Source organism: Vombatus ursinus, unplaced genomic scaffold (assembly GCF_900497805.2).
Source record: "Vombatus ursinus unplaced genomic scaffold, bare-nosed wombat genome assembly UNPS02015098.1, whole genome shotgun sequence".
Classification (NCBI taxonomy): domain Eukaryota; kingdom Metazoa; phylum Chordata; class Mammalia; order Diprotodontia; family Vombatidae; genus Vombatus; species Vombatus ursinus.
Window position 1 is genome coordinate 73,024 of NW_020954876.1, and position 24,234 is coordinate 97,257.

Here is a 24,234-nt window from a genome sequence, read left to right on the forward strand (position 1 = left end):
TACTGTTTTTAGTTTGTGTTTTCTTTCACAACATGTCTAATATGGAAATACATTTTGCATGGTTGGACATGTATAACCTATATAAAATTGCTTGCCTTTTCAAGAAGGAGCAAAGAGCGGAAAAGGGAAAAAAGTTGGAACTCCAAAATTTTTTTTAAATGTTAAACATTGTTTTTACACGTATTAAAGAAAAAAACATTTTAAAAATAAGACAGATATGGCAAGATTTAGCAATTGATTACATGGGGTGATCGAGTGAAGAATCCAAGTTAAATGCCAAGATTATCACCCCCCCCCCGAGAGTGTAAAGAGGATGACATCTTCAACAGAAATGGGAACATTTAGAAAAGACTTAAGTTTGTAGGAAGACAATGAATTCAGTTTGATGCCTCCAGGACACCCAATTTGTGTTGTGAGGCTCAAACTCAGATGACAGTCCAGGGCTGGCTACAAGATCTGGGCCTCATCTCCACGGGAGCTGATGAAGGCCCAGGACAGAGGCTTGGGAACGCTCAGTAGGAGGGAGCGCTGCAGAGGATGAGCCAGCATAGGACGGACACGGAGCGGTAGTCAGACAGGTAGGAGACAGAGCAGGAGAGAGCAGTGACCAAAATAAAAAATTGGAGGAGAGAGTATTCAGAAAGAGTCTGTGATCAAGAGTGTCAAATGCAGTAGATCATTCAAGGAGGATTAAGGGTGAGAAAAGATGATCAGAGGTGAGAATTAAGAGATCCCTGGTCACTGTGGAGAGAGCAGCATCAAAGGCATGGATAAGGTTGGAAGCCAGACTGCAAAGGGTTAGGGCATGAGTGAGAGGAGTACAGACAGTATAGACAGACTTCTCTAGGAGTTTGACTAAGAAAAGTAGAGCTACAGGATGATGGTTTGAGGGAATGGGAGGATCCGGAGAAGGAAGGAGTTTAGGGCTAAACAGGCAGGTGACAATACCGCTGAGGAGATCTAAATTGGTGCCACCTTTTAGCAAAGTAATAAGACCGATACGCTGCCAGTGCAATCTCAGCATTAAGAACGGTCCCTATTTTTCTGACTGGACCTGTGATTTCATTGTTACAGGGACAGTGAAGAAACTTAATCTATCAGGTGCAAGAAACTTATACCTACTCCAAAACACAGAATCATAGAAAATGGTTAGCTATTATTGAAAGAGTTAAAAAAATCTACACGCTCCAATGGGCCCCATTTCCTTTTTTGACAGGAATTCTAAATTAGCAGAACAGGGAAATTCTTCACCTACTTTTCATCTTGAACTTGGCAAAGAACGTGGTCTTTCACGATATAAGTGTAGAAAAGAGGGCGATATGGGTTAAACAACTAGGTGGCTTCAAACAGCAGTCATTCACGGTTCAATGTAACGCAGAAAGAGGTCTCTCAAGCAGGGTGCTGCTGGGGTCTGTGCCTGGCTCTGGGGTTTTCGTTCCAATAACTTTAACAGTGCTTCAAAAAAAGACAGAGGTAGCGCTGCGCTACGTGTTCTGGCTGAAGGGTTTCCATGATCATGACTTCCTTATGGCTTCTCTGTCCAGTGAGAACGGATGTTGAGTTAGGCACTGGCCTGGAAGAAAGCTTCCTTTCAATCATTACATTCACACGCCTTCTCCCCAGCATGAAGTCTCTGAGGTCTGATGTCTCTGGCTGTGTTCCTGGGGGGAAGGACTGCCCAGACTCATGACATTCGGACGGCCCCTCAGCAGCATTTATTCCACCCCCTTCCAGGTTACAGTTAGGGCTCTATTTAGAGCGTGCTCCAATATATTTCTAAGGTCTGGATAGAAGCGGTAGCCCTTTGTCTGGGGATCACACTCAGAGACACACTTTGCTCTGTTGTGGGAAAGGCCGTGCCCTGCACTGAGTGTCTGCTGTCCTGATGACATTTCTAGGCTCAGACACTTCATGGGGACATTTACTGACAGAGCGTCTTTCTCTGCCTTGATATGCTCCCTCCTCTAACCACGTGTCACACACACACACAGTTGCCCCTTAGTCTGTGGACACAAGGACCACCACTGCTGAGGCTTTTCAACTAACCATGCCACAGAAATGCCCAACTCTGGTGCTGACTCCTTAGTTTCAGGCCCCTCTCTCCCCGTGAAAGGTCAACTTTAAATGCCTTACGCATCCATGCTCTACGCTTTGTCCTGGCTTGTGGGTGACCTTGGCAGGTGGCCTGCTCCCCATCAACAGAGACCTTCAAGGGGCGGGACTGGATCACCACAGCCTACGGCCACTGTCCTGAGGGCTCCTGCTCGGTCACTGGTTGAATTCAATAACTTCTTTGGTCACTTTCAAAGATTCGAGGCAACCCCAAAACAGGGAAAAGCAGCCCTTTTCTTTTAGACTAAAGGGACACAGAAGTGGAACCATCAGCTGCCAGGAAGCTGGAGGAACCCCTGCCTCAGTCCCCTAGACTCCTTCGTCTCCCTCCTTTTCCTTCCCTGTCCTTCCTCAGCCCCAACAAAGCCCTGTGTTTACTTCGCATATAATCTGCATTTGTGCTGTTCCCCCATAGAAAGTAAGTGCCCTGAAGGCAGGCATTGCTTTGTGTGTGCATCCCCAGTATACAGGAAAGGGCCTAGTACATGGCAGCTGCCTAACAAATGCGTGGTGACTGACTGGCAGACTCATGCCAGACAGCATCAGCTCTGTCCCCCAGGCCCGGGGATCTCTGACGGGGGCTCCCTGCCCAACACGTCCCACATTCTTCTCCCCTCTCCTCCCTTCTTGACCCCACACCCCCTGCCATGAGCTGGTGGCCTCAGGTACCCGACTCACCTGGGCAGTTTCTCCTCGGCACCTCGCCCCCTGGCATCCACAGTGCTTCCCCTTGCTCCAGCTGCAAGATTACATCTGGCTTGGAAACAACCAGGCCTGTTCAGTACAAACAGAAAAGAGCTGGGCTTGACGAGCCAGCTCAGAACCCAACGGTGATCCTGGGAGGAAGCCCCCCAGGGCAATGCAAAGACCACAGAAGGGCATTCTTTCTGGACTGTTTTCCTATGAAATAGGTGGGGGATGGGTCACAGGGGAGATTTGGGATCAGAAAGTGAGCCTGTCCAACCGACCCTCTCCCCGCTTAGATGGAGCCATTTTATGGCCTCAAGTATCTAAGCAGGGACCCAGAACCTCTCAGGTACAGTACAATCAAGCAGCCTGTCTTGGGCTATACAAGGCAAGGACTGTTTGCCTGAGAGCAGGGAGCAAAGGGCCCTGTCTCTGGGTCCCAGAAGGACTCGGGATCTCTGTTCTCTGCCCGTCAAACAGCAACTGCTAACTTAGAGCACGGCCAACTGCACTTCCTCAGGGACGGGGCAAACACTCTTCATGGAGCCAATGCTTACACACAGGAGAGGCCGTCATTACCCAAATTCCAGGTGCTTGTAGATCTCCAGCATCACCTCCCGGTACAGCTCCTTCTGGGCAGGGCCCAACTGCCCCCACTCCTCCCAGGACAAGTCCACGGCCACGTACTTGAATGTCACCGACCCCTGAAACACCAAGTATATTTGTGCTTGCCCAAGAGTCATCCTTCACACGGACATGGCGGGAGCAGCAAGGCTCCATAAAGTACTAAGCATTAATAGCTCTCAGTGTCCAGGCTTCCAAGGTTTCATCAGTTTCTGAATCACGAAATAAAATAAATACAATAATGCCTCATCTGTGATCGCTATTGGAGTTTACAAACTACCTGGTAGCTCACTCCAGTCTAACAACACAAGTGCTCAAAGTATAGAATACCCCCATTTTGCAGATCAGAAAACGGAGGCTGGGCAAAGCTGAGTAGCCAGTTCAGGCGCATAGCCAGTATGCATCACAGGTCTACCCCAAACTCAGGTCTTCTAGCTCCCGATCCTGGGCTTTTCCCACGATCCTCTGCTTCCTCTTCTAAGTCATATCCCCAGTGCATCACATTTACCATAAAACCCCTCTAATCATACATCTGATAAGATCCACACAGAACATAACAGTGGAAGGGAACAATAGACATCAACCATCACACGCCCAATGATTCCAATGAGAGGAAACACAGGCATGCTGTGGAGATCCTGTGGGTCTGGGTCCAGACCACTGCGATAAAGCAAATATTGCAATAAAGTAAGTCATGCAGTGCACACAGAAGTTATGTTTACACCACACCGTAGTCTATTAACTGTGCCATAATATTACGTCTAAAAGAACAATGTACATCCCTTAATTTAAAAATGCTTTCTTGCTAAAAACTGCTAACCATCATCTGAGCCTTCAGCGAGCCGGAATCTTTCTGCTGGTGGAGGGTCCTGCCTCTATGTCGACGGCTGCTGACCGATTGGGGGTGGTTGCTGAGGGTCGGGGTGGCTGGGGCACTGTCTGAAAATAAGACAGCACTGAAGTCTGTCACATCTAGGGAGCCTTCCATGCATGAAAGATTTCTCTGTAGCACAGGATGCTGTTAGACCACACTTTACCCACAGCAGAACTTTTTTCAAAATTGGAATTAATCCTCTCAAATCCTGCCACTGCTTTATTAGCTAAGTTTATGCATTATCCTTCAATACTGCTGTGTCTCAGGGAACAGAGAGGCCCGAGGGGACAGAGGCCAGTCAGGGCAGCAGTCGGAACATACACATTTATCGAGTACGTTTATCATCTTATGTGGACGCAATTTGTGGCGTCCCAAAACAATCATAACTCCACAGATCACTGGTCACAGATTACCACAACATACAGTAATAATGAAAAAGTTTGAAATGTTGTAAGAATTAGCAAAACGTGACACAGAGACGTGATGTAAGCACAGGCTTGGAAAAATGGCGCTGACTTCTTCAACACAGAGTTCCCCACAAACCTTCAAACTGTAATCCTGCAATATCTGCAAAGTACAATGAAACAAGGTGTCCCCGTAACGCAATCACCCTCCACTAACGATTTAGTATTTCCACTAGAGGAAATACACTCCACTTCTCCCCCCAAATTTTAATTTTAAGATATTCCAGCCAACAACGCGAAATTCAGAAATCCCCCAACTCAGAGAATGGGGGGATCTCGGGCGGCATCTAGTATCACGGGGCTAGGGATGCAGTCACAAGAACAAGATGTCCATATCAGACGGGGCTAAGGTGGGGGCTTGTTTCACCTGACTCTGAATATTTACCAAAAAGAGCTTAATACATAAATGCTTGTTGACTGACAGCAGTCAGTTGCCTCCTGATCCAGAAGAGGCTCCTCCACCTTCTGAAGGACAGAATCGTCACTAAGCCAAGGGAAGACGTTCTTCTGTAAGCGGCTCTGCTGCCTTTGACAGCACGGCCTGGCGGCTGCCAGCAGGCCACCTCAGGCTCCCCTCCTGAAGCTCTCCCGCCTCTCTGGCCCAGGCCCGGGATCCGCTGCCCAAACCCTGGGCTATTTCTTCTCTTCCTCTCCAGGTGGTATGTACTATTTACACGTACGTACCAAAAACGAGAGATGGGAGAATGTCTCACCTCCCTTCCCGGGAGAGGTGGAGAACCAAGGAGGTAGATCACAGTGTAGATAGGCAGACGTGACTGATGTGCTGCTTAATTTCACCAAATGGCTTTTCTCTTCCCGTGGGAAATGAAGATAATGTAAAAACAAAAGGTATCAATAGAAGTTTTAAAAAGAAAGCGAGAACTCAGCTACCCCCCATCAGGGGCCAGGCTTCTGGTATCTGGGGAGGGCCCCTTCCTGGGGGCTCTTACATATGCTCTCCAGACCCAGGCAGGCAGCAGGGGAACAGAGGCCCACGCCTCCCTGGATCTCAGGGTAGGGGTGAATAACTCTGGCCAAACTCCAGTTTGTGCCAGAGGCTGCCTCTAGGGGATGCCCGGGCTTCGGAAATCCTGGGCCTCCTCTTACGGCTGTCCCATGTAATTCAACCTGAGGAGATTAGGCCTTCACAGGCCCAATGTTCCAGCTTGTTCTTTTTACCATTTTACACATTCACACATATCTGTTCTTTCACCGTTTACATATTCAGGGACCCTTTACAATACCCCTGTCCATCACTGCGGTCCTGGGCACGATCCCTCCTGAACCTCAGGTCACTGTCTGCAGAAAGACGCTCTTGACTGCACTATTTGGTCTTGTACAGAGAGCATGTGGTCAACCCTAAGCAGGGGAGCCTCGTGAGTTTTTATTAAATAACAAGCACACGAGAGATGCTTTCAGCACTTTGTGTCCTCCTGTTCTTGGGCAAACTTGTAGAAAATGGGCCCTTGACCCCCTCCCCCTCGATGGTCTGGCCTCCAACCTCATCACTGCCCAAAGCTGCCCTCTCTCTCAATTCCCAGACCCCAGGCTTCTTCCAGTCCACATTCTCTGACCTCTTGGCTGCATCCGACGCTGGGGACCACCCCCTTTTCCCGGACACGGGGAGAACAGGGGCCATTCCTTCCTTCTCAATGCTTCCACTTCCTGGAGAAGAGCAAGGTCTTCATAAAGCAGAACTGGGGGGGGGAATCAAACGATGACAATGGCTTTACAGCTTCTAGACCCCCAGGCTAGAAAACCTACACATCCAGGGAAAATGATGAGCTTTTTTCAAGATCCCATCCAATAAGCACTGATTAAACCTGACTAGGCAGGACGAGGCACAATGCCCTATGTGCTAAGATGCAGAAAAAAACTAAAGTCTCTGATCTCCAGGCACTCCCAGTGAGAGACAAGGAAACACAAGGGAACAGGAAGGCAAGCAGGGAATGAGGGCAGCCTTCCTAGAGGAAGCAGCCCAGGAATTCAGGAAAGGAGAGTAGAGTCTTTTGGGCAAAGAGGATGGGTTTCTGGGAATACACCAAGGCTGGAAATGGCACGTGAGTTGTGACAGCAGTGGCTGCCCCAGGTTCACTGGAACACAGGGTATGGGCAGCAGTTATGGGGAATGTGACTGCAAGGACAGAGCAGACGGGAAGCAGATGGTGAAAGGCCTTCAGGGAGGGGTGGCTGAGATCCTATTTCATTCCCAGACGCAACAAGGAGCCACAGACCAGTGTAAAGAGCAAAGGAACGTGGTCAGACCTGGACCTTAAAATTATTTTGGCAGCTGTGTTAGAATGAACTAGAGAAAGGCAAACCTGAGAGCTGGGAGACTGTGGGAGGCCACTGAACAGTTTAGGTGAGAAGAGACACGGGCCCAGAATAGGGTGATGGTTCTAGTGCCCAAACCAGGAAGGGATAATGCAAAGAAAGAGAATTATGCAGCAATATCATTAATGAATATTGACTTGAAAATCTTGAACAAAATGTTAGGGAAAAGATTACCAGAATTTATATTTTTAAAAAATCTTTCATTATGACAAAGTTTGATTTGTATGAAGGATGTGAGGATGATTGGGTCATCACTGAGAAAACAGTCAATGTTAATTAATTAATCAATCACATCCCAAAACATCCCAAAGCAGATGATTATCTCCAAAGATGCAGAAAATGCCTTTGACAGAAACATTCACTTATGCTTTAAAAAGATTTTTTAAAACATCCTACAAAATATAGGCACAGAAGTATCTTTTAAGTATTTACCTAAAATCAAAAGCAAACTTTAGATACAATGGGATTATACTAGAAGCCTTCCCAATAAATACAGCACTAAAGCAAAGGAACCATCTTCCTCCACTATTATTATAGTTCTGAAAAGGCTAGCAATAGCAGTAAGAAAAATAAATCGATGGCATAAGCATAGGCAAAGAGGAAATACAACTATGCCTGTGGCTGATGAAAGGATGATTTACTTGGAAAATCCTAGGGAGCCTACATTACTTTTTAGCAAATGTACAGACTACAAAATCAACCCTGAAAAATCAACAGCATTTCAATACAATAACAAAATCCTGGAGGAAATATTACAAAATGAAGCCCCATTCAAAATAACACGTATTAGACACAACCAAATGTATCAAACCCTTTGTAATCGACGTGCCAAAGCACAGTTGTACAGGTTCAATTTCAAAGCACTGCATAAAGAGATAAAGAGCGCTTAAATGGCTAAGGAGCAGCCAGTGCTCATGACTGGGCCGCGCCAACAGAATAAAACCGGCGAAACCCACTGGAGTTGGAGGGCCGCTAGATGGCGCTGCAGTGCACAGGGCTCTGGGCTTGAAAGCAGAGAGCCTCCAAATCCAGCCTCGGCCACTTCTCAGCTGGGTTACTTTGGGGGGGGTCGCTTCACCCGTTGCCTCAGATTCCTCATCTGTGAAAGGAGTACAAATCACGGAGGCGCACACAGCCCCGCTAGACCGAAAAGTCTGTTACAACGAAGGCAACGTCAAGAGCACGCAATCGGGCCGGAAGCAGACAACACTGATGGCATCACGGGGGGGGGGGGGAAGCACGGGGGGTTGGGGCACACCTGCGGGCTCCAGCTGAGGCCAGGCCCGAGTCCCCACCCCGGGCCCCGGCTCCTCTTCACCCTGACCCAGGGCTCGGCTTCCGGCGGTGGTGGCAGCTGAGGCCACGAGGCGAGGGCTAAAGGCCCATCGGAAGTCACGTGGGAGCACGTCCACCCCACCCTTTCCGGTGGGCTCGGCCCTGGCCTCCAATCCCCGAAAGGCTCTTTCTGCCAGCCCCGCCCCTCGCCCGGTCTGGAGCGGAAGTCACGTGGGCTCTCTGTCCTCCTGTTCCTGCCTCCCACACCTGGGGGCTGTTGGTGGTTCCAGCTGTTGGCCCTTGTGCAAGACCTCATGGGGGACGGTGCACCAGGCAGCAGGCCCGGACTTCCTCCCCCAGCCCTGCAGGCACAGATCCCAAGTAGCAAAACTGATCCAGGACTTCATCAGATTTAGAAAGGGAGGAGGCAACAAGCATTTATTAAGTGCTTACTGTGTGCCAGCCCCTGCCCTACAGGGAGGTCTGGAGGGATGTGAGGTGGAAGTCCAGAAAGTCAGTGAAAGGGCTGGACCAGGACCAAGATGCCCTGGCCTGGGTTCTTCCTTTCACAAAGTGGAGGTTTCAGGAGGAACCTTGGCTCACATGAGGCCATTCCCTTCAACCCCCCCATCTTACATCACTCAGCCTTCTGCCACTGGTCCCTCCTTCCCTCTCTCCCTTCCTGCCAAGATCAATGCCTCTACAGGTGATCCCATTCCATCCCATGTCTTCTGTCTCTCCCTGCCTACTGGCTACTTTTCCATTGTCTACAAACATGCCCATGTCTCCCTCATCTTCAAAAACGTTCACTTGATTCATCCTTCCCCAGTAACTAGCATCCCATATCTCTCTGGCCTTTTGTGCCTAAATGCCTTGAGAAGCTTGTCTACAATAGGCTCTTCCATTCTTTCCTCTCTTTCTCGATTTCTCTCTCCAAAGTCTGTTTTTCAACCTCATCGTTCAACTGAACGTTCAACTGAAACTATTTTTAAAGTTTCGATGATCTTGATGGGGTGCTTGGGTGCTTGTGCTTGTACTTGGACCCCAATTTCTCCCTAGCCTTAGAAACACTGTCTCTGACAACCACTCCCCAGCCCAAGGACACTGTTGCCTAGCAATTACTCATGCATGGGCCCCAGCACAACCCTTATCTCTCCCTGGTGCAGCTACACAAAGCTTGGTGAGAGAGTGCTGGGCTGCTCAGGCCCCAGGCCCTCAAATCATGTCTCTGGAAGCCTCCCTATTCCTTAGTAAGTTCCTGTCTTGTGAGAAAGTTTTCCCTTGTTGCAGAGCATTCTCTCATCAAGACAGAGGTAGAGGGGTGCCTTGCCCAGCCCAAGGAGTTTTGTCCTTGGCTGGTCCAAGGACTCTTCTTCCTGCCAGACTCCGAAGATCCATACCTCTGTCATCTCCCTCCCTGTCCAGTATACTCCCTGTACTTTCTCCTCCATAGCTCCCAAAGACACCTACACCTTTAGATTGCCTCATCAGTGTCCCTGGCATTCCTTTCCCATGCCCTTTTCCATATAAACCCTAGCTCCATCCTCAGTCTCTTGCAGGTTCCTTAAGAATCCTTGCCCGCTGAAAAGTGTAACAATAAATCTTTGCCACCTTGACTTAAAGAATGCTTGAGTCTGTGAATTCATTCCAGACGACCCCGTCAGGTACTCTGGTCTTTGAGGGGTCTCAACCTCTCAGACCACAACAATCTCTTAATGGCCAGATCCAATGGCTTTGGATCTCTGCAGCTTTTGACATGGTTAATCACCCTCCTTGATCCGCCCAGCTGTCAAAGTTTGTATTATACCTTTCTCTTCGGGTTCTCTTATCTGTCTGACCATTCCTTCTCAGTCTCCTTTGCTGGATCTTTATCCAAGTCATGCCTGGTAATTATGAGTATCCAACAGGGCTCTGTTACGCTCCCTCTTCTCTCTTCCCTTCCTTTATCTCTCTATATTATTTCACTTGTCGATCGCATCAGTTCTGATGAACTCAGTTGTCACTTCTGTGTTAAGAATTTTCACATCTACTTATCCACCCCTAACCTGTCTGCTGACCTCCAGTCTCACACCTCCAACTGTGGACATTTTGACCTGGGTGTTCTGTAGACATCTTAAACTCCATCTGTCCCAAGGTGAATTCATTATCTTTCCTCCCACATCTTCTCTCCTTCCAAACTTGGCTATTACTGTTGGGGTCACAGCAATCCTTCCTAGGCTCACAACCTAGATTCCTCACTACCACTTGCTTCTCTCTCCCCCATACACACTATTGCTAAGGCATGTTGATTGTACCTCTCTAACATCTTTCACTTTGGCCCCCTTTCCTCCTCTGATCCTGCCAACAGCCTAGTGGAAACCCTCACCTCCTCATTCTGGACTACTGGGTGCTGTGCCTGGTAACACCTGCTAATTGGGGGATAGGCCTAGTGCTCTGCCCTAGGCCCTCTTCCCCCTCCATTAGCTCCCTGAGGCCAGGGATTTCTCTTTTGTCTTTCTTTGTATTCCGAGAGCTTGGCACTTTGGGAGCAATTCCTCAGTCTAGAGCAGGGCTTCTTAAACTTCTTCTACTCGGGACCCTTTCTGAGTTCTGGCAGCTTGTTGGCACCGTGTGGATTGAGCGCATGCCCGGCGCAAAGTGCTCTTGCTTGGTGTCCGGAACCAAGGCTGCAGTGAAGTTGCCCAAAGCAAGAAAGTAATCACGGCCAGAAACACCTCAGATTCATCACTGTTTGATTTTTAATTAATTTTTGGTCATTCAGTGTTCAGAAACCTTTTACTGTTGCCAAATTTTTCTCGACCCCATCCGGGGTCATGACCCACAGTTTCAAAAGCAATGACCTAGACACCCCAAGACGTTCCTGCAGAATAATTCTTCCCACCTTGGTCAGTTTGACCGGGAGTCAATAAATGCAAACAGCATCGGCTGATGGGCAGGTGGCAGGTGGCTAGCAGCCCCGAGGAACCAAGGGAGACACACCCACATCTGGAGTTTTCCACAACTCTGGGGCAACGTTAACATTTACTAGCAAAGGAGGCTGTCGGGTGAAGCTGCTCAATCACCAAGAAGCATTTATCAAACAGCTCCAAGGAGAGGCAAGAGACATTCCCTGTCTTCTGGAGCTCACGATCTAATGGGGGAGACGGACAAACGAACGGGAAATAATAAGCAGTGGGAGGTGAAGGCTGAAGGACAGGCTGCCAGGAGGTTTCGGGGAGAACGTCTTGGCCCCGGGGGTCTCAGGAGTTGCAATGACCAGATTTGTCGTGGGAAGGACGTTTTCTCCGCAGTTAATCTCCCGGAACATCTGGGGGGGTCTCCAAGGTGGAATCTGCTGCATCGAAGGCAGGCTGAGTCCGTCCGCACGGCCCCGAGCTGTCCTTCACTGCCCCGTTACCCTTCCTGGGGAGACGTCCTCCACGCTACAATACCAGCCTCCAAACGGCGCTTAATAAAGGCTAGTTAGCTGAGGACTAAGGGGCAGGGGTCACAGGGTCCGAGGGGGGAGGGCTGGTCAGCTCCCACCGCACAGTCAGAACTTTACTGATACTAATACGTCCAGAACAAGTCTGGGGGGCAGGTGCTGTAATTACATAGACCCCATGTGACAGATGAGGAAACTGAGGCAGGCACCAGGCTAAGGAAGTGCTGCATTCGAACTCAGGACCTGCTGCCTCTAAACTAGGACCTCGAATAAATGGGCGCGCTGGCTGCCGGGAGTAAGGTCCGTAAGGCGGGAAAGGCTCGGGCCATGCATGGAGTGAGAAGAAACTGCGACGTGCAGGACTCTCGGGAGCTGCAGGATTCAGCTTTGCTCCAGTCTGGGGGCGGCGCGGCTCGCTCTTCAGGATGCGGAGAAGCCTGGACACAGCACGCATGCGCATCAACTTCTCCCGCCCTCCGAACTACGTTTCCCAGAAGGCGCGGCGGGTAAGGCGCAGCCTTGGCACGACGTAACTTCCGCTTTCCAGCCACTTTCTGTCCCGACAGTCATTTCAGTCCAGCAGGGGGTCCCTGAGCGGGGATCTGCGCGCTGGAGGTGAGGCACGGCCACTTAGCCCAGGGGTGAGAAGGGGGAGCAGCCTGACCGACCGTCCGGCCCCTGGGTGCCCGCCCGAGCTGCGGCCCCCGGGGCGCGCTCAGCCTCTGTCCATCTGTTCCACGGTCTGCTGAGAGGGCAGAAGGAGCGCTCAACGCGCTTGCGCACTGTCCTCCTCTACCTCCCTTTTCCCGCCCCCTCCGTGAGAAGAGGCGCCTATTGGCCAGCGGGGAGGCTCCGCGGGCATCCTCTGGCCACACCCCTTCCCACGATTTGAGCCAATGGGAGGTGACCCTGCTGCCCTCCCCCCATTGCCCCTCCTCCCCTGTCTTTCTCCTGTCACTCCCCTAGCCCCTCCTGGCCCTGTCTCTGCCTCAGTATCCACTGGGGGTCTGTGCTTCCTGGACGGGGTGTTGCCTCAGTTTACCCCCCTGGGAGACGGGGCCAGCCACAGAGGCACCCTCAACATCTCTGCCCCTGTCCCAGATCCAAGCTTGTCCATCTGGCCCTGCCCTCGTTTCCCGAAGCCACGCCTTTGCCTCTGCTGGTCAGTCCTCCAGGAGCACGGCCCTCCTTTCTCCCCGCACCTCTCACGGCTCCCTTCTGGTCCCCAGGAGAGGACCCTGCCTGGCCGGAGGGGGAGAAGAGTGGAGAGGAAGCCATGGCCCCCCAGGTGAGTGGGACCCTCCTCCCCCCAAGTGCAATCATTGACTCCAACCCATACCTCCATGCACATTGCTTAGGCACCTACAGTGTGCCAGGCGATGCCCTTCTGTGATGGGCCCCAGCCAGCTCTAAACCATGGGGCCGTGATCAGACGAGGCCCTGAGAAGGAAAGGGACTGCCCCCCGAAGTCAGAGTCCAGATCCCTTCCCTTCCTCCCACACCCCACGGCCACTCTGGCCGGTCGGGTTCTTCTGACCTTCCTTGGGGCCTTCATTTATCATGATATTCGAGGCTCTTGGCACGTTACAATATTTTTTTTTTACCTGTTTTCAGAAAGTACTATAAGCTCAGTAACTTAGGAGGGATGCAATGAATGTTTGACTTTGAGCCCTTTGAGGGCTGAACAGGGAGACTCATCTTTGATGATTCCTGCACATTTCATCCCTCCCCCAAGGTTCATCAGATGGATGGTGCCTGGGGAAGCCCTCATGTTTATTGAATGAATGAATGAATGACTATTTCAGGAATCAGTGACCTTCAAGGATGTGGCCGTGGACTTCACCCGGGAGGAGTGGGGCTACCTGGACACCTCCCAGAAGGAGCTGTACCGGGAGGTGATGCTGGAGAACTACAGGAACCTGGTCAGCCTGGGTAAGGGGGCTCCCCCTGGGACTCGGGATCTGCCCATTAAAGGGTGATTGGGTCCCTCTTTGTATATGCTGGGGGGCGCTCTACTGTTTAGCTGTGATTCTTTGGCTTCAGAAAACCGAAAAGGCCGAAGAATGTTTTTATGGCCGAGGGATGGGATTCTCAACATGCCTGTTGTCCCCCATAAGGTTCTGTGTTTGTAAAACTGGAAACTGACCGTTTTGTGATCTTGGACCTCATCTCTGTACTCTCAGACCAGAGTTCCTCCCTAAATTCCCAGTGCAGGTCTTTGAAGACAGGAAAGTTCCAGATCATCTTAGCAAGAGGTGTGTTATATGAACCAATTTTCTTTCTAAGCCCAAACCTACCTGTGCCCCATTTCCCCATGTTTCCTAGGAACACCAACCAGAACATCCTTCAGATGTGTCTTGTACTGCCCTCTGGACTATCCTGGCATTCCCACTGTTCTTGGAAGGGGTGGGGGGCTGGGATGGAATTCTGAAGTGTCTCTCCCTACCCTCTGCTATTTCCATTTACCAGGCTTTGTGGTTGCCGAGCCAGATGTGATCTCTCAGTTGGAGCAAGGGGAGGCACCTTGGATACCTGAGGGCCGATTTCCAAGAAGCGGGCATCCAGGTGAGCGAGTTGTATTATGCAGTACCCCAGAGAGTCATTCCTGGTGTATGTGTGTAGATGGGGACCTATTGTCCAGTTCTCTCCACCTGCAAAGAACAGCTGAGGTTGTCTGTCATGAGCTGCTGTATAGCACCACATCTTCCCTGCAGTCCATCAGGTAGCTGACTTTTCTTGTCCCTCTGGTCCCAGAGAAAGCTCACTAGGGGATAGTTCTTTGCTTTCTTCCATTCTTCAGTCATTGCTTTATCATAGTATCCTCAAATCTCAGAGCAGGAGAGGACCCCCACCTGGTCCAACCCATACCTGAGTGGGAACACGATCCCAGGCTCTCTATCCAAACATCTCCCATAAGGGCAAACACAGTCTCTACCAGCCAAGCCTAAGACGTACAGCAGGGTGACTAGGGCATTTTCTGTTTTTCTCTTGAGTGAGAGCCTAGGCCCAAACGACCTAGCTGGACATTTTAATATCTGAGCCATCCCAATGAAGATTCATGAGAGATTAGTCCTTTTATCTGTGAGTTTGAGGAAACCAAAGTTGATGCCAGGTTAGAGAGCAAGGTGGAGATATGTTGGAGAAAAGTCAGAATCACCAACAGGACCCCTCCCACCAAAGTGAGTGCTCGGGCATACGCTGCAGGGAGCAGAGGCTTTGGAGAATTGCCACAAGAGATTGCGGCTCCACAGAGCAGTGTATACACAGGTGTATTCTAACTGCACGTCACATGCCTTAGGCCTGTGATTCTGGACTTGAGTGCCGTCATGGCATTGCGTTTCCTGGCCTCCAAGTCCTGTCCAATTCTGAACGTCCCGTCCTGGAGTTATCTGTAGAAGAAAGTCTCCATAAATGGGATCCCCAGAAAAAGAGCTTTCAGCTCTGGTCCTGTGCAAGAAAACAATAACCGAGCAGTTTGGAAGGCAAGTGGAGGTGGGAAATGCCTTTGTTTTCTGCTGATGTGAAGTCAGAGATGCTGGCCAAAAACTTCAGAAAACATAATTAATCTGGGAATTTCTTCCTTAAAAAAGGATGTTATTTGACATTTGATATCAAGACTTTGGAGAGAAAGCCTATGGGAATAAAGTAGTTGAATCTAGTTTTTTGTCCTGAGAAATCACTGGACTCAATATCAGTTTGTGTTAGAGAAACCTTAAGTATGTTATGATTGTTGAAAACTCTTCACCTAAAACTCAGAATGTATTCAACGCTGCCTATCTTGCTTCTCCTGAGATCAGTTCTTTCACTCTTCTAAATGTTAACTTGAAGGAAATGATAAGAAATGTGTCCTGTTTTCCTTTGCATCCCCTTGTGATATCTATCTCTGTTCCCTAGTTTTAGTATTCTGTTGCTTATTTTTTTCCATGTGTAGTCACTGTATGGTTTCAGATCTTGTATTTCTTATGATGTCATCCTTCTCCCTATACTTCTTCTCTTATTCCATTGAATTTAGTAGGAAAACACAATTATGAAGGTTGGACAATATTGTCATATGACAGATTTTGTCCAGCTACATGTAACCCAAACGTTGGACCACAAGCTTATTTTCAACTTTCTGGTATTACAAATAATAGTTTTGAAGTTGACCATATTCGTATAAAGTGGTCTCCATTTCAATGCTCTCCTCAGAGTGCACCCCTAATAGTAACATCACTAGGTCAAAGGCTTTATGAACTCTTTTGTACTTACTACTATGTGTTCGCACATTATACTCCCAAAAAGTTGACATCCAACTCACAGCACCTCAGAAGTGTAATGGGCTTGAGTTCCAAGTCTGGAGATTTGCAGGTCACATGAACCAATTTCTTAAACCCATTATCTGCTTGGCCACCCTTTGCCCATACTCCTTAGGAGCTCAAACCAGACCATCTTTCAGATGTCTCTTGTACCCACTTATGGTCCATTCATAGTTGATCATCTTACAGTATTGCCGTTACTGTCTACAGTGTCCTCCTGGTTCTGTTCACTTCACTTTGCATCAGTTCATGTAAGTCTTTCCAGGTTTTTCTGAGAGCATCTGGCTCATCATTTCTTATAGCATAGTAATATTCCATCACGATCGTATATCAGAAATTGGTCAGCCATTCCCCAGTTGATGAGTATCCCCTCAATTTCCAATTCTTTGCCATGAGAAAAGAGCTACAATTTGGTCATAGTTCCAAATTGCTCTACATAATGGTTGAAGCAGTTCACAAATCCACCAACAGAGCCTTAGTGTCTCACTTTTCCCATATCCCCTCCAACATTTGTCATTTTTCTTTTCTGTCCTATTAGCCAATATAAGGTATGAGGTTTTACCTCAGAATTGCTCTAATGTGCATTTCTCCAATCAGTAGTGACTTAGAGCATTTTTTCATATGGATATAGATAGCATTGATTATTTCATCTGAAAACTGACCATATTTTTTGATCATTTGACAGTTGGGGAATGACTCTTATTTTTGTAAATTTGACTTATTTCTCTATGTATTGTAGAGATGAAGGCTTTATCAGAGAAACAGTTATGATTGCTAACTATATTTCCTTCCATCCTATTTCCCACTTCCCCCTCCATTTATTCTATTCTCTCTCTCCTCTCACCCTGTTGTACCTCAAGAGTGTTTTGCTTCTGACTACCACCTCCCCCAGTCTGCCCTCCCTTCTCTCACCCTCCCTCCTTCTTTTATCCACTTCCTCTCCTACTTTCCTGTAGGTTAAGATAGATTTCTGTACCCAATTGAGTGTGTATGTTATGTCCTCTGAGCCAATTCTAATGAGAGTAAGGTTCATTCACCCCCCTCCACAACTTCTCCCTTCCCCTCCACTATAAAAGCTCTTTCTTGCCTCTTTTATGTCAGATAATTTACCCCATTCTACCTCTCCCTTTCCCTTTCTCCTAGATCATTCCTCTTACTCACCCTTTTTTTTTATATATCATCCCAATCATATTCAGCTCAAACTTGTGCCCTCTGTCAATATATACTCCTTCTAACTCTCCTAATAATGAGAATGTTCTTATGAGTTAGAAGTATTATCTTCCCATGTAGGGATATAAACAGCTTAACCTTAAAAAGTCCCTTATGATTTCCCTTTCCTGTTTACCTTTTTATGCTTCTCTTGAGTCTTGTATTTGAAAGTCAGATTTTCTATATAGCTCTGGTCTTTTCATCAGGAATGCTTGAAAGTCCTCTATTTCATTGAATGTTAATTTTTTTCCCCTGAAGGATTATATTCACATTTGCTGGGTAGGTGATTCTTGGTTGTAATCTTAACTCCTTTGTCCTCCACAATATCATATTCTAAGCCCTCCAGTCCTTTAATGTAGAAGCTGCTAAATCTTGGGTTATCCTGACTGTGGCCCCATTATACTTGAACTGTTTATTTCTGACTGCTTCTAATATTTTCTTCTTCACCTGGAAGCTCTAGAATTTGGCTATAGTATTCCTGGAAGTTTTCATTTTGGGATCTCTTTCAGGAGATGATTGGTGGAGTTTTTCAATTTCTATTTTACTGTCTGATTCTAGAATAGGAGGGCAGTTTTCCTGGAAAACTTCTTGAAAGATGATGTCTAGGCTCTTTTTTTGATCATGACTTTCAGATAGTCCGATAATTTTTAAATTATCTCTCCTGGATCTGTTTTCCAGGTCAGTTCTTTTTCCAATGAGATATTTCATTTTGTCTGCTATTTTTTCATTCTTTTGGTCTTGTTTAATTGTTTCTAGGTGTCTCATAGAGTTATTAGCTTCCACTTGCTCAATTCTGATTTTTAGGAATTATATCTTTTTCCATTTAGCTAATTCTGCTTTTCAAGGCATTCTTCTCCTCATTGAGGAGAATTTTTTATACCTCTTTTACCATTTGGCCAAGTCTGCTTTTTAAGGTGTTATTTTCTTCAGTATTTTTTGTGTCTTCTTTACTAACCTGTTGACTCTTTTTTCATGATTTTCTTGCATCACTCCCGTTTCTCTTCCAAATGTTTTTCTACCTCCATTACTTGATTTTTTAAATTCTTTCTGACCTCTTCTATGGCCTGAGCCCACTGCATATTCTTCTTTGAGGCTTTGGATGTTGGAGTTTTGACTTTGCTGTCTTCTGAGTGTGTGTTTTGATCTTTCTTGTCACCTAGTAACTTTCTGTGGTCAGAATTTTTTTCTGTTTGCTCATTTTTCCAGTCCATTTCTTGACTTTTAACTCTTTGCTAAAGTGGGGCTCTGCTTCCAGGGTGGAGGCTGTACTGTCCCAAGCTTCAGGGGCTTTGTGCAGCTGCTTTCAGAGATACTTCTAGGGACCTGTAAGTTTTCAGTTCTTCCAAGGTGGTGTGATCTAAGGAGAGGAGTGTTTACTGCTCTTCTGACCTGTGCTCTGGTCTGTGAGCCCTGGAAGTGTGAGGAGGGACCCTCCTCCACTGGATAGCAAGCTGTGCTGTGCTGGTGCTCCTCCTTGCTATGAGACTGCCCCCAGGACTGAGACCCAGATCTGAGTATGGGCAAAGCAACAGAGTCCTGTCCCCAGTGCCAGCAAAGGGACCCCTGTAGTCTCCTTCTGACCAGTTGCTTGACCCCGTTTCTGTCTGTGGGCTGAGAGCTCCAGAAGCAGCCACTGCCACTGCTGATTCAGTGGCTCCCAAGGCATACTCCTGGTTTACTTGGGCCTGGTCTGTACTGGCAAGGCCTGGGCTGGACTGTGCTCCACTGTCACCGCAGTGTGACAGACCTTTCCAGCCAACCTTCTAAGTTGTTTTGAGCTGGAAAATTGTTTTGCCTTATCCTTTCATAGGTTCTGATGCTCCTGTATTTGTTTTAGGGCCTTATTTAAAGGTCTTTGGAGGGGTTATGGGGAGAGCGCAGGCACGTCCCTGATTTTTTTCTACCACATTGGCTCTGCCTGAACAGGCATTTCTTGACAAAAAGAAGACACCAGAACCCATCAGTAATCTAATGAAGAAGTGTTAATTTACCAGAGAACTACAAATTAAAACAACTCTGAGAAATACTTCTTTGTATCCCCCAAATTAGCATATATAGATTTTTTTAATATAATCATTTGAAATGTTGTTGGAAACCCAGGATGTGTTTACACTTTTGGTAGAGCTGTCACTTGATGCAGTGTTTTTTGAAAGCAAAATAAAAGAGCTTTAAAACCCTTCATTTTCTTTTACTCTGTAATTACATTATTAGGACTCTACCCTAAGCATGAAAGTCTTAAGACTTCGTTGCAAAAATTTTCCTGGCTACTTTGTTCTCCTGTGCTGGTTACAGTAGGGATTATCTGGATAAATTGTGGCATAGCAATGTAATAAAATATTATCTTGCCATAAGGAATCATACATAGAAATAACTTCTGAGACTTGATACTGAGTAAATTAGACTGAATAAATGTAAACATTGACTACAGCTTTGTTAATAATAATATCAAGAAAATTAGGGAAGCAGGAAGAAATTTTAAAAAGCAGATTCATCTAGGGAAAAGAGGTTATTTACTGTTTTTATTTCTTTCAGATTCAGACACTAGACCTCAAATCAAACAGTCACCTCCAGAGTCTGGCCTTACTGTGGAAGAATCATCCAGAAAAAGACTCTTAAGGGACACTCCTTGGATCTTGATGTTGGGGGGAGGCTGGGATTGTTATCCAAGGTTAAAGGAGGAGGAGGAGAGCAAGGAGGATCAACATTTAAGACAAATAAAAATCACTAAAAGGAAGTCCCGCAATGAAGTGAGTGTCCATGAATATAAAAATGACAAAAGCTCTATTCTACAGCCACAGAAGCGATTTTTTGTAGGAAAGAATCTTCTTCATAAATATAATAGACAAAGAAAAAGCTTCAAAAAATATTCAAATGTAAAACAATATAGAAGTTGTTTAAAGAAAATATTTTCTGATGACGATAAATGCCGGAAATCCTTTAGCTGTAATTTTGACTGTACTGAAAAACATAAAGTACATCCTGGAGAGAAATTTTCTAATTGTAATGAATGTGGGAAGACTTTCCTCCAGGACACTGAACTTACTCTGCACCAGAGAATTCACAGAGGAGAAAAGATTTATGAATGCACTGAATGCAGAAAGGCCTTCCAGAAGAATTCATACCTTAGGAAACATCAGAAAATTCATAGTGGAGAGAAACCTTATAAATGCAATGAATGTGGGAAGGCCTTTCACTGGAGGTCACAGCTTACTGAACATCAAAGAATTCATACTGGTGAGAAACCTTTTGTATGTAATGAATGTGGGAAGGCCTTCCTAAGGGGCTATGAAATTATTCGACACCAGAGAATACATATTGGAGAGAAATCTCATGAATGCCATGAATGTGGGAAGGTCTTTCGCAGGACTTCCTGTTTTCAAAAACATCAGAGACTTCACACTGGAGAGAAAGTATATAAATGCAATGAATGTGGGAAGGCCTTCCACTGTAATTCACACCTTTCTGAGCATCAGAGAACTCATTCTAGAGAGAAAGCTCATATATGCAGTGAATGTGGGAAAGCTTTCCTCCGGGCCACCGAACTTACTCGACACCAGAGAAAACATGTGGGAAGAAAACCTTATGAATGCAATGATTGTGGAAAGGCTTTCCAGCAAAATTCATACCTTCGAAGACATCAGAGAATTCACACAGGAGAGAAACCTTATGAATGTAGTGAATGTGGGAAGGCCTTCCTCCGGTCCACTGGACTTACTCGACACCAGAGAACACATACTGGAGGAAAACCTTATGAATGCAATGAATGTGGTAAAGCCTTCCGCCAAAATTCATACCTTATAGTTCATCAAAGAATTCACACTGGAGAGAAACCTTATGAATGTACTGAATGTGGGAAGGCCTTTGTCCGGAGCACTAATCTTAGTCAGCACCAGAGAACACATACTGGAGAAAAACCTTATAAGTGCAATGAATGTGGTAAGGCCTTCCGCTGTAAATCACACCTTATTGACCATCAGAGAATCCATACTAGAGAGAAACCTTATGTGTGCAATGAATGTGGCAGGGCTTTTGTCTGCAGTTCTAATCTTAGCCATCACCAGAGAATTCATACTGGAGAGAAACCATATGAATGTAATGAATGTGGGAAGGCCTTCTGTAAGAGAGCAGATCTTACTCAGCACCAGAGAACACACACTGGAGAGAAACCTTATGAATGCAATGAATGTGGAAAGACCTTCAGCCAGAACTCATACCTTAGAAGACATCAGAGAATTCATACTGGAGAGAAACTTTATGAATGTAATGAATGTGGAAAGACTTTTCTCTGGTCTCCTGAACTTATTCAACACCAGAGAATACATGCTGGAGAGAAACTTTATGAATACAGTTAAGATAGGAAGACCTTCATTTAAAAGACAGTGCTTATTACATATCATAGAATTCATACTTGATAGGAACTTTATGTATGTAATGAATATGGGAAGAGCTTTGTCCAGAGCATTAATCTTAGCACCAGAGAATTCATACTTGAGAAAAACATATGTTGAAAGCCTTCTGTCAGAGGGCAGCTTTTACAAATTACTATGGAATTCATACAAGAGAGACCTTGTGAGTACTGTTAATGTAGGAATGCCTTCGGTCAGAAAACAGATCTAACTATGTACATCATAAGGTTCATACTGCAGAAAAACCTTATAAATGCAATGAATGTGGGAAGGCCTTTTGCTATAACTCATCTTATTCAACATCAAAATATTCATACAGGACAGAAAACTGTATAAATGCAATGAATGTGGAAAGATTGTTTTCTTGAGAAAACCTGTCAATTGGGACCAGCAAATTCATGCAGGGGAGAAAAGTGGTTAATGAAAGGATGTTAAAAAGTATTTTCCAGGAGGACAGAGCTTTTTCAACAGTAGAAGATTCAGAAGGTGGAGCCAAGTTGTTGGAGTAACAGGAAGAAGTACAGATTAGCGCATCCACTCAGCTTCCACAATGACCTAAAAAAATGCACTGGACCATATTCTCATTTTATAAAAATGCAAGAAACAGTTATTAATGAGTCATTTTTTCCAGCTCAGGGAGGCTTAGGGAAACAGTATTGGCCAAATTAAAGCTAAGGTCTCCATGAAACATCAGGAAATAGTAAAATATGAAAAGACTGGAAAAATAGGGAAAAAATGTGAGGTATCTTATAGCAAAAATAAATGGCCTGGAAATCACCCACAATTATTGGGCTACCTACATACAATGACTAAAAAAGCCTAGATATCATATTTCAGGAAATCCTAAAACTACACAGAGCTCTTACATTCAGAGGGCAAAATGGAAATAAAATCCATTGGTCCCCTACTAAAAGAAGATCCAAAATGAAAACTGCTAGGAATATCGTAGCCAAAATCCAGAGCTCCTAGGTTAAAAAAAAAAATTGCGAGCATCCACAAAGAAATGACTCAAGTACCATGGAAACACAGGATCATACTTTACTAGCCACCAAGAAGATCATGAAATATGGAATATGGAATATGATATTCCAGAAAGCAAACAATCTAGGCTTACACCCAAGAACTACTTATCCTGTATCTGAGTAGAAAACCTGACCTGCAAATGCAGAAGTCAAGATAAGCATTAAAAAAAAAACAAAACAGACATGGACTGTGTAATCATAATGGACTAAAGTTAGACTATTTACATTCTTCTATGGAAAGATGATACGTGTAACCCCAAAGAGGGAGTCTAATTTGACTGAGGGTCTATGAGTGCTTCTGTTAGGTTTTGATGATCTTAGAATGGAAAGGGTATGCAAGAGGAACACAGTGGGAGAGGGGAAAGGAAGAGGAAGAATGCACTACTCAGACTTCTCTGACTTCACCATGGTCCAGGAAGCTCCTTACTGGGAAATCATCCTGCAAAATTCCATCAGCCTTGGTACTCCACCTCATCATTTCCCTCTGCCCTTCTGTTTGGAGAGTGGGCCCGTGAACTTCAAAATCTCCATCTAAGGAGGGAGCTCACCTCAGACATCTCATTTCTTACCCATTTGCACCACTTTGGGATATCACCATGGCACCAAGCTGAGTACCTTTTCCCCTATCCCCCCTCCTTTTTAGCTTTTTGTTTTTTTCTTTCCCCATTAGATTGTAAGCTCCTTCAGGGCAAGGTGGATTGGATTATTTTGTACTTGCATTTCAGCACCTAGCACAGTGCCTGGCACATAGCACTTAATAAATGTTTACTGACTAGAGGAAGGAAGAGAAAGAATGGGGAAATTTATTTCACATAAATGAGGTGTGAAAGTAGACATCTATACAACAAAATGGAGGGATTGGAGGGGAACAGGTGACATTTGAACCTCATTCATCTGACCTCAAAGGAGGGAAGAATACATACACACAAACATAGTTTTGTACAGAAATACATTTCACCCAATAAGAAAACAGAAGAAAGGGAAGTGGGCAAAATAAGGGCAGAATTAGTCATAACCAAAATAACCACTTAAAGAAGAGACAGGAAAAAAAAAGACAGAAAGTATAAGAAAATAGTATGGAGAGAAATACATAGTAATCATGGCTGAGAACACGAAGGGAATGAACTCCCATAAAAAAGAAAAGGACAGTGTTAGAAACCAGAATCCAATAACATGTCTATAAGAAACTCAATTGAAATAGATACACAGAATTAAAGTAAGGGGATAGAGCAAAATCTATTCTGCTATATCCAAAGTAAAAAAGTCAGGTGGCATTTATGATCTAAGAGCAAAAAAACAAAAAATAGATCTAATTAAAAGATAAACGGAAACTACAACTTGCTCTGAGGTAACATAGACAGTGAATTAATAGCAGTACTACATATATGCACCCAACGGATATCATCTTAGTTCTTAAAGGACAAATTAAATGAATTAGTCAGACATAGATAAATTTTACCAAAAACAAACAAACAAAAAAAGAAATGAAAGACCTGAATAGAATTTTT

General features: G+C 45.9%; 2 protein-coding genes across 3 annotated transcripts in view; one reads left to right on the forward strand and one right to left on the reverse strand.

Annotated features, from left to right (window-relative positions):
• Positions 1-6,400, reverse strand: part of LOC114031214 — a 9,359-nt gene extending 2,959 nt beyond the window's left edge. Inside the window, exons 1-6 of the mRNA XM_027846240.1 lie at positions 6,233-6,400; positions 5,712-5,889; positions 5,475-5,548; positions 3,379-3,503; positions 2,791-2,886; positions 1,256-1,573 (exon numbers count right to left, since the gene is read on the reverse strand). Of these exons, the coding sequence (XP_027702041.1) occupies positions 1,447-1,573; positions 2,791-2,886; positions 3,379-3,503; positions 5,475-5,548; positions 5,712-5,889; positions 6,233-6,400 (768 nt within the window). The 3' untranslated portion in view covers positions 1,256-1,446. The remainder of the gene's footprint in view (positions 1-1,255; positions 1,574-2,790; positions 2,887-3,378; positions 3,504-5,474; positions 5,549-5,711; positions 5,890-6,232) is intronic.
• A 3,602-nt stretch (positions 6,401-10,002) lies between these two features.
• On the forward strand, positions 10,003-23,572 carry LOC114031182 (zinc finger protein 883-like). 2 transcript variants are annotated; one of them, XM_027846192.1, is made up of 6 exons: positions 10,003-12,409; positions 13,024-13,082; positions 13,600-13,726; positions 13,912-14,049; positions 14,264-14,359; positions 19,831-23,572. In XM_027846192.1, the coding sequence occupies exons 2-6, from the start codon at positions 13,071-13,073 to the stop codon at positions 21,648-21,650; spliced, it is 2,193 nt and encodes a 730-aa protein (XP_027701993.1). In that variant the 5' UTR covers positions 10,003-12,409; positions 13,024-13,070; the 3' UTR covers positions 21,651-23,572. The 2 variants fall into 2 exon arrangements, with proteins under 2 accessions (XP_027701993.1, XP_027701994.1); XM_027846193.1 differs by lacking the exon at positions 13,912-14,049.
• The last annotated feature ends 662 nt before the right edge of the window (positions 23,573-24,234 follow it).

What these genes read in the sequence shown, in the direction of transcription:
- LOC114031182 (XM_027846192.1), top strand. An exon ending in CAGGAACCTGGTCAGCCTGG is followed by an intron (nt 13,727 to 13,911) that starts GTAAGGGGGCTC and finishes GTCCCCCATAAG; the next exon opens with GTTCTGTGTTTGTAAAACTG. An exon ending in CCAGATCATCTTAGCAAGAG is followed by an intron (nt 14,050 to 14,263) that starts GTGTGTTATATG and finishes TCCATTTACCAG; the next exon opens with GCTTTGTGGTTGCCGAGCCA.